At 40.3% G+C, this 18,221-nt stretch overlaps 1 protein-coding gene across 3 annotated transcripts in view; it reads left to right on the top strand.

Annotated features, from left to right (window-relative positions):
* ESRP2 (epithelial splicing regulatory protein 2) overlaps positions 1 to 18,221 on the top strand; it is a 226,843-nt gene that overhangs the window by 98,213 nt on the left and 110,409 nt on the right. For all 3 annotated transcript variants that reach the window (XM_029608595.1, XM_029608594.1, XM_029608596.1), the window contains exons 6-7: positions 595 to 693; positions 1,078 to 1,132. In XM_029608595.1, the coding sequence (XP_029464455.1) occupies positions 595 to 693; positions 1,078 to 1,132 (154 nt within the window). The remainder of the gene's footprint in view (positions 1 to 594; positions 694 to 1,077; positions 1,133 to 18,221) is intronic.

The following is an 18,221-nucleotide window of genomic DNA, read 5'->3' as shown; positions in this document are numbered from 1 at the left end:
GGCAGATCCTCCCAGACAGGGAGTGCACCGTAAAGAATCTCCTGTGCACCAAAACCCCAACTCAGACAGGGATATAAAGAAAAGCAGCTCCTTACTCTGGAAGCTGAAACGGAAGCAAAAGACCCCAGCGCATGCTGAGCATGCCAGTAGTGTCCAGTCGTCTCAGACATGCTCTGGGGGAGCTGCTGACGGGATACTGCCTCGCACGGCTGTGTAAGCGCAGGAATCTAAGGCCACCTGGTAGAGACCGTTTATTTGTTACTTTTATACTTTTCATCAAGCTTTTCCATATTATCTGCTTCCCCTCCCACTCGTGTGTGTAAACTTCAGATTCATTATTGCATAAAAGTGAAACTAAACAAGTGCATATTCTGCTAGCAGCTTGCAACTTGTGTTGCTGTCTTTTGTATTTGTAATTAAGTTACACAGAATAAAATAAAATAGTTGCATAGTAAATGCATCCAGATCTGTTAAAATGATCAAGCTGGGAGATAGATGGAAAAAGAGGTTCAGTAATTTCTCTGTGACAAAAGCATTTGGTAAGCTGTGAAGTTTTTTCCCAGAATTTTAATAATTCCTTTACCGGCCACTTAGATTTAGACATTACCATGGATGATTCTGAAAATGACTTTGGAGTGTGTGAAGTGAGCACTATGGTGACTGTTGTGCTAAGTCTTCTCTCTGAACCCTACAGTAAGTAAAGCAGTTTTCTTACATATTTTATCCCCATCTCCAACTTTTAAGTCCTCTTCTCTAAAATAAGGTGCAAGAACCCTTGTTTAGATTATTAGAGAATGATGCGATAGATGTCCTGGTATAGTGAATTTACAGCCCTGTATACTGTACAGGTTTCTGAAGTCAGGGCCTTATATTTTACCTGATGGCTGACAGCAGAGGAACACCTAAGTTTTATAACTTTTTCGGGATGGTTTAAAATGCAGAGCTGTACAGTTCCCATCATCAAATATGGATGGAACTTGAAAAGAGCAAGAAAAATAAACAGTTTGTGCCATTTTAAGATCTATGTCCTGCTGAAAAAGTGCTATCAAATTGTTAGTTTTGGTATTTGTTTTCCAGATCACAGATTTATTGGCCCTGAAAATGTAAAATACAAATATGAAACTGGTCCCTGGTAAGTGTTTAGAATGAGCCTTTGACTAACACTGAATATTAATATTTTATTCTTTAAACAAATGAAGTTTGGCGGGGGGTGAGAGAGAGGAGCATACAGTATCGGGGTCATACACCACATCACTGACAAACTAGTCCTGAACCAAAATTACGATTGGATGATTATATCTGACTAGCTTTAGAGAGCTATACCCACTTGCTATTGGTGCAGTTACGCTGGGTTTAATTACTACAGTCAGCTGGGCATGAGACTGTGTATGCCAGGACTTTGCACTAAACCTTCTCATGCCACTTGGAGAAATTCTAAAGGATGTCACTTAACACATCACCAGAACCCACAAATGGGTAAGAACATAAGATTTGCCATACTGGGTCAGACCAAAGGTGCATCAAGCCCAGCATCCTGTTTCCAACAGTGGCCAATTAAGGTCACAAATACCTGGTGGAACCCCAAAACGTTGACAGATTCCATTAGGGGTTTCCCAAACTTGTACCTTAATGGTTTATGGACTTCTCTTCCAGGAACTTGTTCAAATGTTTTTTTAAACCCAGCTACACTAACCACTTTTATCACATCCTCCAGCAATGAATTCCAGAGTCCAATTATGCATTGACTAAATAAAATATTTTCTCCTATTTGTCATACATGTATTTCCTAGTAACTTCATTAAATGTCACCCAGTCTTAGTACTTTTTGAAAGATTAAACAACTGGTTTGTATTTACTCCTCTGAGACATCTCTTCTCCAGGCTGAAGAGCCCTAATTACTTCAGCCTTTCCTCATAGGGGACTCATTCCATCCCCTTCATCATTTTGGTTGCCCTTCTCTGTACCTTTCTAATTCTGCTATATCTTTTTTTGAAATGCGGTGACCAGAATTGCGCAGACACATCTTGGAGCAATACAGAGGCATTATATTTTGTTTTAATTTTCCATGCCTTTCCTAATCATTCCTAGCATATGATTTGTTTTCTTGGCTGTGACCACACACTCAGCAGAGGATTTCAACATATCCACAATGATGTGGGGATTATTTTCTTGGATGGTGACTCCCAGTGTGGAACCTTCCATTATGTAGTTATAACTTGCATTGCTCTTCCCTATGTGCATCATTTTGCATTTGTCCACATTAAAAGTCATTTGCCATTTGGATACCCAGTCTCCTCTTGTGATTTAACAACTTTGAATAATTTTGTATCTGCAAATGTGGTCACCTCACTCAATGTTCCCATGTCTAGGTCATTTATACATATGTTAAAAAGCAGATCCCTGGGGCACTCCACTATTCACTTTTTTCCATTGAGAAAATTGACCATTTAGACCTACTTGCTGTTTTGTATCTTTTAACCAGTTCTCAGTCCACAGAATATTGCTTCCTACGCCATGACTTTTTGATTTCCTCATGAGGTACTTTTCTCAAAAGCTTTCTGAAAATCCAGAACTGGCTCGCCTATATCCACATGTTTATTCACACCTTCAAAAATATGCAGCAGACTGAGAAAAGATTTCTCTTTATTAAATAATTAGTATAATTAGTTGATTGTTCTATGTTATGCTCACAGGCGAAGTTATGTTTTATTGTAAACCAGTGTGATTTGTATCTTATACAGGAATGTCGGTATATAAAAGTTAAAAATAAATACATATTGGCTTTGTCCCATTAAACTATGACTGACTATATGTTCAGTAACTTTTTTTAATACTAGTTTCTTACCATTTTGCCTAGCACTGACATCAAGCTTGCTGGTCTGTAGTTCCCTGGATCACCCCTGGAACCCTTTTAAAAATGGGTGTTAAGTTGGCCACCCTCCAGTCTTTAGGTACCGTACCTGATTTTAATGATAATTCACAGAATGTAGGTGCTCAATTTTATTTTTCATTTCTTTCATGTCCAGGTGACTTACTCATTTTTAGTTTGGCAAATTGACAACATCACATCTTCTAGGTTCACTAAGATTTGTTTGTTCTTCTGAATCATCTTTAAATATCACTTAAGGCATGGGCATTTCCCTTAAATCTTCCTCTGTAAAGACTGAAACAAACGAATCATTTAGTCTCTCCGCTATGGCCATGGAAACATGATACACTAGAAAAATATAAAGGCAGATATCCCTCAAATTAATATTACCAAAAAACCCCTGAAAAACAAGATATAAACAGACAAAAAGTTGCTATTTTCTTATGTTGCATCACACAGCTCCAAACTCTTTGAAGATTATTGACCCTTTGCCTGGGCACTTTAAACCTCTGGTTTCATCCACTTTGCCCCTGAAGTAGCCGAAACATGGGCTCATGTCAGGCAGTTTGAGCTCTGGAGAAGCCAGGGCATTTTGGGCTATGAAGTAGCCGGTTTGTAAGGAAAATTAGTTGATTTTGAATTGTCTGGTTTTCAACAATAAGATAAGTAGAATTTTTTAGTATTTTGTGTGTGTGTTGGGGGGGGGGGGGGGGGAGACTGTATGCACTTGATACACATTTTTTGTTTTAGATGATAGTGGTGAAAGACATATTTTGTTTGAGCAATGTATAATGTTTTTTTCAGTGTAGTTCTAAAATGGTATAAGCAGCAATAGGGACCGGCAAATGAATGAAACTTTAGGTGTTATGAACTGATATCACTTGGGGCCCTTTGCATGACAAGAGGCAGTGGATGCACAACAATTGACACCGTTTATCTCTGATGCTGTTTTTCCTTTTGATAGTTCTCTAATATATTTTTTTCTGAATATAAATTTGTTATAATAATTTTTGTTTATATCCTGTTTTTTGGTGTTTTTTTTTTCATAGAAACGTGATGGCAGGAAAAGACTGTATGGCCCATCCAGTCTGCCCAGCCACCCAATTAATTTAGCTTTATAATTCTCATCACTTCCTTAGAGAGCCACTTATTTATCCCATGCTTTTTTGAATTCATATACTTTTTTTTGTCTCTGCCAGCTCCACTGGGAGGCCATTCAATGCATCTACCAACCTCTCTCTAATGAAATACTTCCCAAGATTGCTCTTGTCTATTCCCTTTCACTCTCATTCCATGACCCCTCATTCTAAAGTTTTAGAGTTGAAAGAGACTTGCATCCTGTGCATGGAAACCTTTGAAATTATTTAAATCTCTATCATGACTCCCCTATCTTGCCTTTCCTCAAGGGTGTACATGTTTAGATCTTTGTCTATCCCCCTATGCTTTAGAACTAAGGCCACCACTGACTATTTTAGTAGCTACGCTATGGACCAACTCCATCCTGTTTATATCCTTTTACAGGTGCGGGCTCCACAATTGTACACAATATTCTGTGTGAGGTCTCACGAGACCTATCCAGAACAAATATCACCTTCCTTTTCTTGCTGACCAGTCTTTTCCCTGTGCAGCCAAACATCTTTCTGGCTTTTGCCATCACTTTGTCCACCTGTTTGTCCACGTTAAGATTATCATATACAATTGCCCCCTATCCTGCTCTTCCTTTGTGCTTAGAAGAATTTCATCTCCACTAATGTATCTCTCCCTTAGGTTTTTGCATTCTAAATGACAACACCAAAATCAAGCTAAGAGAAAATGTGAAAGATCTTGGTATATGGCTCGATCCCGAATTGAACTTCAAAAAACACATAGCCATGAAAGTCAAAGATGGTTTCCACAAACTTTTAATTCTTAAACACCTAAAACCACTTCTAAACCAACCTGAATTTAGAACCATTCTACAATCCCTAATATTCACAAGCTTTGACTACTGCAAATCACTACTGTTAGACCTACCCAAAACAACCACACGTCCGCTGCAAATATTACAGAATGCCACAGCTAGAATGCTTACCGGGCACAAAAAATCAGAACACGTCACCCCTGCCCTAAAAGAACTGCACTGGTTACCCGTAGAAAAATGAATAGAATACAAAATGCTATCCATCCTACACAAAACAATACATAATGAAACCAATTGCCTAAATACTATAATTCAAAAGCATAATCCTCAGCGCAACACAAGATCAGCCAACAAAGCCCTGCTAGCCATCCCATCAGTCATATCTGCAAACCTTACTATAGTTAGGGAAAGAGCGGTCTCAATAGCTGGACCACGTCTATGGAGTATCTTACCGGAAAACCTAAGGTTACAAAATAACACAAAGCTTTTAAAAAAACAAACTACTCAAAACATGGCTATTTCAACAAGCCTACAAAGATGGCATAGGTTAAAACCCCCAACTTACGTATCACATCAGCATCCATATCCCCTCTAATGTAATAGGCATTTAGCAAGCACTTTGTAGACTCTAGGGTCATTTGATCTATGAAGACCACTTCCCTCCCCTCACTCTTAGCCAGGAATGCACACCAATTAGACAGCCCTCTTTCATTCGAAACATCGACCCTCTAACTATAAAATCCATGACACTCTAATCAACTCCTGAGAAATACCCAGTTGCACCCCTTAATGTCATGATCACTATAAGATACTATTATCACTGAAAATGTTGACTAGAAAATGTTATCACTGTTAAACGTTATCTTGCTGTTATCAATGTACAAACATTATCTGTTATAGTTATTACTGTAAACTGTTATACCTGTAAACCGGAGTGAAGGCTTGTATATAAAAACTCACAAATAAATAAATGCATTACTCTGCACTTTTTAACATTAAATCTTATCTGTCAAACTCTAGACCATTCCTTGATTAATTGGCTGTCCAACTGTTAAAGATTTTGGTGTTACTCATGAAAATGTTGAAAAAGACCAATCCCAGAGGCACACCACTAGTAACACTCCATTTACCTCTACCCTTTATTGCGTCCCACTCAGCCAGTTTCTGACCCAGTCAGTCACTCTAAGTTCCATACCATGGGTGTTTAATTTATTTGTTTCCATATCAAAACAATGTCAAAGACCTTACTGAAATCCAAGTACACTACATCTAGCACCTCCTTGATCCAACTCTTTAGTTACCCAAACAAAGAATGTTCTCCCTTAGTGCCCCTATTAGCCCTCCGTCCTCTAATGATCCAACTAAGTCCCTTGCCAAGCTTTCTGCTTCAAATGCACCTGAAAGTTTTTATTATGAATTTTTGCTTCCAAGGCAAACTTCTTTACCAGTTCCGTCTTAGCCTTCATATCAATGTTTTGCAATTAACTTGCCAGTACTTATGCTCTTTCCTGTTTTTTTCATTTGGATCACTTTTCCATTTTTCTAATAGCTAGAATACCCTCTTGGCTCACATTTTAACCATGCTGGCAATCGTTTGACCTTCCACCTTTTTTAAAGTGTGGAACACATCTGATCTGGGCTTTCAAGATGGTATTTTTAACCAATGTCCATGCTTGATGTAAACTCTTAACTTTATAGTAATTAAAGATGTGTATCGTACCGTAATCGTTTCCAGTTTTGTTTTCGTAGAACTGCAGAAATTTAGTTTCCCGTGGTTCTGACCGTTTGGTTTTTTTTTTGGGGGGCTGTCCCGATCTGGGAAAAAAAAAGAAAAAAACACACCGATCCTTCAGATTTAATTATTTACAACCCCCCCCCCCCCCCAAAACTTGCCTAAAGTCCCTGGTGGTCCAGTGGGGGTCCTGGGAGTGATCTCCCACCGTCGGCTGCCAGTAAACAAAATGGCACCGGTGGCCCTTTGTCCTTACCATGTAACAGGGGCTATTGGTGCCTTTGGCCAGCCCCTGCTATTTTTTAAGATGGCCCGCGCCATCTTAAAAAATGGCGCGGGCCATCCATTGCTCCTACCATGTAACAGAGGCCGCCCAATGGCACCGATAGCCCCTGTCACATTGTAAGGGCAAAGGGCCACTGGTGCCATTTTGATTAGTGGCAGCCAACGGCCCAAGAGGGGGATATGCTCCCAGGACCCCTGTTGGACCACCAGGGACTTCAGGCAAGTTTTGGAGGGGTCGTGAGGATGGATGATTGTAAATAAGATCTGAAGGGTTGGGGTGGGTTTGGGGGTTTTTTTGTGTGCCCTTTCTCCCCCCCCCCCCCCCCCACCAAATGATAAGAAAACCACAAGAAATTTCGTGGTGTTTTCCTATATCATTTTCAGGCCCCCCCCCCCCCCGAACCGCGACGAAATAGGAAATATCGTCTAGATTTCCTATTTCATCTAAAATGAATGCACATCCCTAATAGTAATTCCTTTGTTGTTTCTAAACAATTTTTCTCATTTTATCATAGTCTACCTTTTGAAAGTTAAGTTATTGCAATAGATTTCTTTAGTGTTGTCCCTCCAGTTATCAAATCAAATTGGATCATGTTATGATCAATATTGACAAGTAGCTGCAACAGTTATTTCTCACACCAAATAATGGGGTACATTTTAAAAGAGAGCGCGCGTGCATACTTTTGTTTGCGCATCAGGCGCGAACAAAAATCCGGGGTCGGCGTGCGCAAGGGGGATGCACATTTGTGCAACTTGCGCGCGCCGAGCCCTGCGCGCACTGCCCGTTCCCTCCGAGGCCACGCCGAAATCGCAGCGGCCTCGGAGGGAACTTTCTTTCTACCCCCCCGCACCTTCCCTTCCCTTCCCCTACCTAACCCACCCCCCCCCCCCCCCCCCACCTTTATCGGAAAAGTTACTACCGCCTCCGGGCAGTAGTAACTTACGCGCGCTGGTGCGGCAGACCCCGACACAGGCCACTGTGTCAGGGCACTCGGTCATGCCCCCGGACTGCCCACAGGCCCCCGACCGCCCCTTTTTGCAAGCCCCGGGACTTACGCACGTCCCGGGGCTTGCGTGCGCCGCCGAGCCTATGCAAAATAGACTTGGCGCACACAGGGGGGGTTTGGGGTAGGTTTTCGGGGGGGTATGCGCGTATGTTTCGTGCATACCCCTTTGAAAATCTACCCCTATGTGTTCCACTAAGGATTAGGTCTAAATTAGCACCCCTTCTCATCTGTTGTACCAGCTGCTCCATGAAGCAGTCATGTATTTCAGCTAGAAGCTTTACTTCCTTCCCCTGATGTGACATTTACCCAGTAATACTAGGGTAATTTTGTTAGCTTCCCTAGTTTGATTGTCTGCTCACTCTGGCCAGGTAGTACAAGTCCCCTTCTCCATAGATTCTACAGTGCATTTTGTTTCCTGCAGAACTTTTATCCTGTTTGACTCTCTGCTCTCTTTAATATATAGCGCCATCCCTCCAACAATTTCATCCATCCTATCATTGTGATATATAATTTGTACCCTGGTATGACAGTGTGTCTTTGGTTATTCTCCTTCCATCAGGTCTCTAGTATGCCAATTATATCTTCATTCAATGTTATAAACTCTAACTCTCCCTTCTTAGTTTTCTAGCATTTGTATACAGATGTATCCAAGTATTCTTTTTCTTTGTATTAACAACTTGCTTATCAGTTGACAATCTTTCTGCTCTTAAATGCACTTGGGCTACCTTCCCATTATTTTTTTAGTGTTCTTGAAAGATGTATCATTCCAAACCATGCTCTATCTCCTTTTTTTTTAAGATTTGCACCAGCAGCCTTGCTCCACTCTGATTAAGATGGAGCCCATCCTAAAGGGTAGTCTCCTACTTTCTAACAAATCTTAACCACTCTTCCCTGCACCATAGTCTTACACGCATTGAGACTTCAGAGCTCAACTTGACTCTGGGGTCCTGCCCATGGAATGGGGAGCATTTCTGAGAATGCAGCGCTGGAGGTTCTAGAGTGCTAGGTTTTATAGAAAAGATTTGCTATATTTCTTTAGTGGTTCTGACATGGAGCAATATAAGCAGGAATGTGTGTTTTGGAGTTCCTGTGGTTGGAAACTGGCATTAGATTCCCCCCTCTCTAGCTTTTCTCCTCCCTGTGGTCCAGAAAAGCCATGGCTCCAGGATTTTACTACTAGAATTGTGGGTTGCGCCATCAAGCCACTTATGGATGACTGTTTGCAACACATTATTTAACCAGCGAATATATGAGGAATATGAGTACTGAATTTTAATTTTGTAGTCCCTGTGCTAGATAGGAAGACAGAATGCTACTTGAAGGGAGATATTTAGAGGAAATGGTTTATCATTGATGCTGCTAAATAGATATATAGAATCTATGAATCTTAAGGTGATCTGTGATTTATTTTTTTTATGATTTTTGTCTGACTATTGAAAACTACAGTTTGGAAAAAACATTTTCTTATTTGAAGAGACCTTTTGAGTGAGTCTCCTATTTTTCTGAACCATTTATTCCTTGTAATTAGAAGAATGGAATCAAATCAATGTTAATCTGGAAGAAGTGCTAGCGCAAACTGACAAATTTTAAATTATAGAACATCTCCATTAGGTATTCATCCCAGAGTTCCTAAGGAACTTAGATTTGAAATTGTAGACCAGCCAGTGGTAATCTATACTCTCACTCAAATCTGCTTCATATCTGAGGACTGGAGGGTGGCAAATGTAATGTTTTCAAAAAGGGCTTCAGGAGTAACCCAAGGAACTAGACTCTTGATCCAGATGTTAATGGTTGGTAAAACTGTAGAAACAATAATTAAGAACAAAATCACTGTTAATTTGGATACACCTGGTTTAATGGAAAGAGCCAGCATGGATTTAGGAAGGGTAAATTGTGCCTTGCTAGTCTATTGAAATTCTTTGAAAGTGTAAACAAGGATGAAGTTAAAGGATATATTTGGATTTCAAGGAGACTCCTCAATCTTCTGAAAAGCCATGGGATAGGAGGCATTGTCTCAATGTGAATCGGCAACTAGTTAAGAAAGGAAACAGAATAGGACTAAATAAGCTTTTCCAGTGGAGGAAAACTATAATTCCTTTTCCCATGATGAAGAACCCTCCAGATATCCAAAATACCTGACTCCGTAGTTAAAAAAAAAAAAAAAAAAAGAAAAAAAAAAGACTCCATTTGTCCTGACTCGACCTGTTCTCATTGCAGTTGACAAATTCTGCAATCTGCCACAACATTGAAATCCTCTCCTAAAGTCACTTGATAAATCGGGGAAGCGGCAAAATGGCCAAATCATGAGTAGATATTAAGGGCATAGATAGCACACAATGTAATTTTCTGACCTAATACTTCCAAATACCAATGATATATCTACCATCCTCATCAGATATTTGATGTTCCAATTAAAAAGTTAATTGCTTACGAATCAGAATAGCTACTCCTGTCTGAATCTGGGAGAAGGAGAAATCACACTGTCCCACCCAGTCCTTCTTTATTTTAAGTTTTAAATTAGAAAGATGAGTCTATTGCAGCACAGCAATGTGTTGCCATAACTTTATGCGTTTTATTAGGGAATGTATGCCATCAACACTTAGAGTACAAACCTGTACCTTATCCATGACTGAATTGAAAGATGAGTATGAGCTATGCCATTAAGGTGTAAAGTGCAAGCAAAATGAGTGTTCCCCAGATGCTGCCCAGCCTCAGTATCTAGGTCATCCTATAAATGACATGACTCTAGGTCCTAAATGGAAGCATCATCTTAATAACTCACACATACACTCCACCCCCCAAGATCCCATCTCTTCCCCCTGACTGCAACACATCCATCACGCAAACCTCCGTTTATACCCACACACACTCTCACTCATCCCCAGCAACACACCAAACAAAAAAAAGATCCGAACGCTCCAAGGGACCATGCACTATATCTTTCCTACCACTCACCCCGGGGTGCGCCTATCCAGAATCCCTACAAAATATTGGATAATAGCGTCAAATATACTCATTCCCTGACCTAATTTTACTGTTTAAAGAGCTAATATACTATAAACAGTAATAGATCCATGTAATCAAAAATAGGTAGCAAGATTACCCAAACGCCATCACCTAGGGAATAAGAAGAGAAAAAACCCCCACAAAAAAAGGGTCCATAAAGAACGTTGTGATAACCATGAAGAACATCCTTGTTCTTGATGAAACCGGCATCTGACACTGTACATTGTAAGTGCTTCCTCAGTCTGTTCCACCCTCTCTGACAGCCTGCCTTACTCTGGGGCTCTATTCAATTGTTGAATAAAGGCATCCGTTTTTGTTGAAAATTTTCTTGACTCTGTTATAAAATACCTGAACCTTTGCTGGATACAAAGAGCGAATCTTATCCCTTTGAGGTGCAGTACTGAACATGCCGCACTAATTCCTTATGCTTGATCATTACATGCATTGAATAGTAGAAGTTTTTGGCCATTATAATTCCAATGCCTTCACTGTTTGAAATGCTTGCATAATAACCTTAAGAACATAAGAAAATGACATACTGGGTCAGACCAAGGGTCCATCAAGCCCAGCATCCTGTTTCCAGCAGTAGCCAATCCAGGCCATAAGAACCTGGCAAGTACCCAAACACTAAGTCTATTCCATGTTACCGTTGCTAGTAATACCAGTGGCTATTTTCTAAGTCAACTTAATTAATAGAAGATAATGGACTTCTCTTCCAAGAACTTATCCAATCCTTTTTTAAACACTGCTATACTAACTGCACTAACCACTTACCTTGTGTGCCTAATTTAATATATGAGCATCAACAGGTCTAGGATGATTCTTAGCATTGTGTTGCTGCCCAGTGCAGTGAGCACACTCATATACTGTTGGGAGGCCATTAATATCTAGGCTCAACTCATGTGGGAGCCAGGATTAGCCTGGGCAGTTCACTTTCCTTCCCTGATTCTGGAAGCCCTACAATGCGGATGTTATTTCTTAGGTTTGAATGTTCCTGATCATCGAGCTGCTCTGACAGTCGTGCATTCGCAGTTGGAGTTCTGCTATCGTTTTTTCAGCCTGCATAAACTAATCCTCATGCTCTGCTATTTTTTGTTCCATAGCATCCATGTACTTGTTATGAGACTCCAAACTCACTTTAATATCCTCCACTGACTGCATTTTGAAAGCTGATTGTCAAACACATCAGAGACCGCCTTTGTAATTTTGTTGCAGCATTTCCGCAGACAACACTGCCCCCAGTTTTTCAGTACTTTTGTCCATCACAGTTAAGGACTCTCCTGCTCTTAGCTTGTCACGTGTATTTCTCACTGGCAGCACTCATAGCTTATGCCACCAATCCTTGTAATGATGACTGTTATCATTCACTGTATAAGTTCACAACACGTGGGCCCTCCACTGCGCTAACAACAGTTTTCAAAGCTGTATTCAGGCTGGGTTCACGAATTTGTGAGGAACTGGAAAGGAGCTCCTTCCACTTGTGACTGATTAGTAAGTGCCATAACCGGAAGTCATAATGGTAACTTCATTTACCCCATTATTGTCTGGGTGAATGTCTCATCAGGACATGTTTCATGGAGCAGTTGGTACAAGAACTGATGAAAGGGAGCTATTTTAGACCTAATTCATAGTGGAACACATGATTTGGTACAAGAGGTAAGTTTTGGGGCCACTTGGCAATAATGATTATATTTGACTTGATAAATGGAGGGAGGACCCTACGGAAATCTACTACGATAGCATTTAACTTTCAAAATGGAGACTGATAAATGAGAGAACTGGATAGGAAAAAAATTAAAAGGAGCAATTGCAAAAGTTAAGATTTACATCGGGCATGGACGTTTTTAAAAAAATGCCATCTTGGAAGCCCAAACCAGATGTATTCCATGCATTAAGAAAGGTGGAAGGAAGGCCAAATGACTGCCAGAATGGTTAAAAGGTGAGGTAAAAGAGGCTATTCTAGCCAAAAGAACATCTCTCAATACGTTGAAAAATGATCTGAATGAAGAAAACAGGAAACAGCATAAGCACTAGCAAGTTAGACAGATAAGGAAGGTAAAAGCAGAATTTGATAAGAAGCAAAAACTCATAAAAACTTTTTCAGGTACATACAAAGCAAAAAGCCTATAAGGGAGTCAGTTGGACCATTAGATGATCAAGGGGTAAAAGGGGCATTAAAGGAGAACCAGACCATAACAGAGATTAAATGAATTATTTGCTTCAGTCTTTTCTGAAAAAACTGTAAAACAGATATCCACTGTAAAACAGATATCGTTTCTCAGCAACAGAGGTTACAAGCTCAAAATCCAGAACAAAGAATCTTCACGCCATGACTCATCCGTAGGTGTCCCACAAGGCTCCTCTCTATCCCCGACACTCTTTAACATCTACCTTCTACCACTTTGCCAACTCCTCACCAACCTCAACCTAAAACACTTTCTCTACGCAGATGATATCCTGATCCCCATCAAAGGCTCATACTCGAAAACCCTCGACTATTGGGAATCCTGCCACCAAGAAATCAAACGTCTCCTCAATAGCCTAAATCTAGTACTAAACTCCTCCAAGACCGAAATACTACTCATATCTCCAGAGAACAGCAATCTCACCGCTTCTCATCCAACCAACCCACCAACCACACAAGTGAGAGATTTAGGAGTGATAATTGACAACAGGCTGAACTTCAAAGCCTCCATCAACAGAACGACCAAAGACTGCTTCCACAAACTCCAAGTTTTAAAAAGGATAAGACCTCTCTTCCACGCCCAAGATTTCAGAACGATCCTCCAAGCAATTATTTTCTCAAAGTTAGATTACTGTAACGCTATCCTACTTGGTCTCCCTTCCTCCTACACCAAACCGCTCCAAATGGTACAAAACACAGCAGCCTGTTTACTAACAAACACCAGGAAAAGAGACCATATTTCCCCAATTCTAAAAGACCTTCATTGGTTACCAATTCACTTCAGAATCATCTACAAATCCATATCCTTGATATACAAAATCATCCATCAACACACCACAATTGACCTACAATTTCCTCTCTGCGTACACAACTCCACAAGACCTACCAGAGAGGATCCCTCCATGTACCCCCTACTAAAACCACTAGTCACATTACCTTAAGAGATCGAGCCCTCTCCACAGCTGGCCCACTGTTATGGAACTCCATCCCTCCCGATCTCAGACAGGAGCCTTGCCTCCTAACCTTTAGAAAAAGACTCAAGACTTGGCTGTTTATGCAAGCTTTCCCAGACTTAAATTAATGCACCTCGCCATCAACATATCCAACACAGCAGCTGTACCTCTTCTCCTTGTATATAATTTAGTCTCTGCTAAACTATCTTTATTTCCTCTGATCCCAGTTCAATAGTCCTTGTTAATTGTAACTGCTTTCTTCGACACATTATTTCTGTTTTTGATGTATTTATTGCACCCCTGTTTATTTGTAATCCAGCATGATGTGATCATTTCATGAATGCCGGTATATAAAAACCTTAAATAAAAAAAAATAAATATCCATGCCAGAAGTTATATTCAAAGGTGTTGATTCAGTGAACCTGGAAGATGTGATAGGGCAAATTGACAAACTAAAGAGTAAGGAAGTGCATTAAGTGCTCTATTCATTTCATTTGTTTCAGTGGTAGGCATGTACCTGACAAATGGATAAGTAAGCATGCCAAAATGGATGCTGTGCACATCTGTATGTGCAGACTACATGCGTCATACAATGTGCTTTTGTGCACCTACTATCCATTAATCAGATATATGCGTACCACTGAAACAAATGGAGCAATGAATGCACATGCCTACTAAAGAGTAGCAAATCATCTGGACCAGATGGTATACATCGCAGAGTGCTGAAAGAACTGAAAAATGAAATTGAAGACCTGCTATTAGTAATTTGTAAACTATCATTAAAATAGTCCATGGTACCTTAAAACTGAAGGGTTGACAATGTAACTCCAGTTTTTAAAAGGAATCCAGTAGTGATCCAGAACACTACAGACCAATGAGTATGTCTGTCCCAGGCAAAATGGTAGAAACTGTCATAAAGAACAAAATTGCTGAACATATAGATAGGCATAGTTTAATGGGACTTAGCCAAGGGAAATCTTGCCTCACCAATCTGCTACATTTTTGAGGGTATAAATAAAACACGTGGATAAAGGTGACCCAGTTGATAACATTTGACAAAATCCCTCATGAGAAACTTCTTAGGAAATTTAAAAAGACATGGATTTTTAGGGGTCATTGTCCTATTGTTATTGAGAACTGATTAAAATAAAACGGAGAGTAGGGCTAAATGGTAACTTTGCCAATGGAGATAGGTGAATAGTGGAGTACCCAGAGATCTCTTCTGGGACCACTGCTTTTTAATATATTTATAAATGAACCATGGCACAAATTTATTCAGAGTTGTTAAATCACATGAGGACTGTGAGCAATTTCAAGAAGACCTTGCAAAACTGGGAGACTGGGCATGCAAATGGCAAATACAATTTAATGTGGACAAATGCAAAGTGATGCAGTTATAGAAGAGTAAACCAAATTATAGCTGCTCACTGCAAGGTTCCACATTGGGCGTCACCATTCCAGAAAAGGATCTAAGTGTCATTGATAATACATTGAAATCTTCTACTCAGTGTGCAGCAGAAGACAAGAAAGAAAGTAGAATGCTAGGAATTATTAGGAAAAGAATTTAGAATACAACAGAGAATATCATAATGCCTCTTTATCGCTCCCCATCTTGACCAGGAGTACACACAATATTCACCACATCTCAAAAAAGATGTAGCAGATTTAGAAAAGTTACAGAGAAGAGCAACCAAAATGATAGAGGATGGAACAAGTCCCCTATGAGGAAAGGCTAAAGAGATTAGGACTTTTCAGCTTGAAGAAGAGATGACTGAGGGGAGATACAGAGTTTTATAAAATGAGTGGCATGGAATGAGTAACTGTTAATAGATTGTTTATTCTTTCAAAAAGTACAACACTAGAATATAAGAACATAAGAAATTGCCATGCTGGGTCAGACCAAGGGTCCATCAAGCCCAGCATCCTGTTTCCAACAGAGGCCAAACCAGGCCACAAGAACCTGGTAATTACCCAAAACAAGAACTAGGGGATACACAATGAAGCTACTAGGTAATACACTTAAAACTAATAACAGAAAATATTTTTTTTAGTCAATACACAAACTCTGGAATTCATTGCCGGAGAATGTGGTGGAAACTGTTAGTATAGCTACATTTTTAAAAGTTTGGACAAGTTCCTGGAAGAGAAGGCCATAAACCATTATTAAGGTGGAGTTGCAGAAATCTACCTATCTCTGGGATAAGTAGCATGGTATCTATTTACCTCTTCGGATCCTTCCAGTTACTTGTGACCTGGATGGGCCATGGTTGGAAACAGGTTACTGGGCTTAATGGACATTTTGGTCTGGCCCAGTATGTCAAGTCTTAATGTTTGTGTCTTTAGAAGTCATGCTGAAGTTATCACTATTGGTGAAAGTTGTACAGCAAGGGCTCCCTATAACTGTGGAAGAGATAGTAAGGAGAAATTGATATCTCAGCATTGCTTGGAACTTTTAATCAAACCTCTCTTACAAATGGGGCTTTTGGTACCAGTGGGGTTTGCTCTGGAAAAGCTTCATACATTTAATCTGGAAGGCTATAGATGGGCAATTATCTACGCATGGGATTTCATCGAAGGCACAGCTCAGGAAGCTGATATTCTGAAGTGTAAGAAAAGTGTAAATGCTGAAAGTCAAAGCTGATAAGCAGGATGTGCATTTATTGGAAAGAATGGGTAAAACACAGAAGTCCATCTTAGTTGCATTTGTGGCCCTTCAAAATGATTGGAGGGGGTCCACAGATAAGTGAGATTTTTTTCTCGTTTGTTTCTTTCCTATATGTATGGTACATTCAAGTCTATTTATCTATCCCCAAAGGGCTCACAATCTGTTTGTACCTGAGGCAGTGGAGGGTGAAGTGACTTGCCCAAGGTCACAAGGAGCAGCAGTGGGATTTGAACCCAAGCTTCCCTGTTTCATAGCCCACTGCTTTAACTACTAGGCTGCTACTCCACTCCTGAAAATGATGAGCAAAAAAAGTAGTAACTATAGCAACCAACTCGTGCCTGAATGACCTCGCAGCCTTCTCAGAGCTGAGGCAGGACAAATTCACGAGGAAACCACACAAGACCAATCATAGTGCAACATTTTTAGTTTGCCTATTGCTGCGATGTGGATCAAGGGACGTTGACCTACTCCTACCGTTTAACTCTGTGCAAGAAGCTCTGTATTTCCTCTCCAGAACTTGTTAGAGAAATACATGTTTGGAGAAGGCTTCTCAGAATTTGAAAAAAGCTAGAAAGCTTGGGATTTGGCACTGGTAAAGAGCTGCTACTTATCTTTGTGCTGTAGTGGTCTCACTCAGAATTACATAGACAGTGACACTGTTGCTGTTTTTTATATTCTGCTCACTGGGGAGGGCCATGGTAGGAGACAGAGTTGAGATTGTTTTACTGCTAATGAATTATTTTTTCTGTCTGGAAATTAGTGAGGTGATCACTGACAGAATGAAGAGAAGTCTTACCAAGCTACCAGTCTTTTGGTTCTGTTTTTATGTATGGATTATAAAAAGAGTTGGTACTGAGTGCACACAGGACAGATGTACACTTTGTGACTGTAAGTGGGGAGAGAAGAGCAGTTAAATTCCTTTGTAATATCCAGTGCATTAAAAAAAAAAATCATCTCAGGAAAAGAGAATAAAGAATGTCAGGCCTGGCAGCTTTAGAGAGCAAGTCCAGCCTAGTAGCAGGAATAAAAACTGCAATTCTGCATTTTAAGTAAAGAATGTCTGAAGAGGGTAGCTCAAAGCAGAAGCAATTGAAATTTGGAGAGCATGTGCCACTGCTACCTGTTCCTCCTCTTCTTGTTTTGGAGCAGGAGGAAAAGCCTGAAGATCCATCCAGGGCAAGGGCATGGCCAAGGGAGGCAGAATTACAACAGCCAAAACTAGCAGCATGCTCCTCTACATTGGTTACTGCTTCTAAGGCAATGGAGGTAGTATTTTAAACTGATTCTGAAGAAGAATCTTGTCTGGGATTCCCTGAATCTGAAATTTGCTGAAGAAAATTTGGAAAGATTAATCAGTAGCATTTTAGCCTCCAATTTTAGCCAGGAGGGAGGAATAAAAGAAGAAGGCCCAGAGGCTCCGCGCACCGAAGGAGCGCACCAAAGGGGCAGGCCCCTTTGTACGCCCCTTCGGCTGCCCATTCGAACCCCATTCAAACCGGAAAGAAGGCAAGATCAGCACCCCAAACCACTCAACGAAGACAGCCAAGCTAAAACATGGAAATGAAAGGAGAACAATCATACGAACATCCAATATCGGTCTGCATAAACAAAGGTAATTA

This window comes from Rhinatrema bivittatum, chromosome 7, assembly GCF_901001135.1.
Source record: "Rhinatrema bivittatum chromosome 7, aRhiBiv1.1, whole genome shotgun sequence".
NCBI lineage: Eukaryota > Metazoa > Chordata > Amphibia > Gymnophiona > Rhinatrematidae > Rhinatrema > Rhinatrema bivittatum.
The sequence above is the reverse complement of the archived record's forward strand: the minus strand, read 5'-3'. Positions and strand labels throughout refer to the sequence as shown.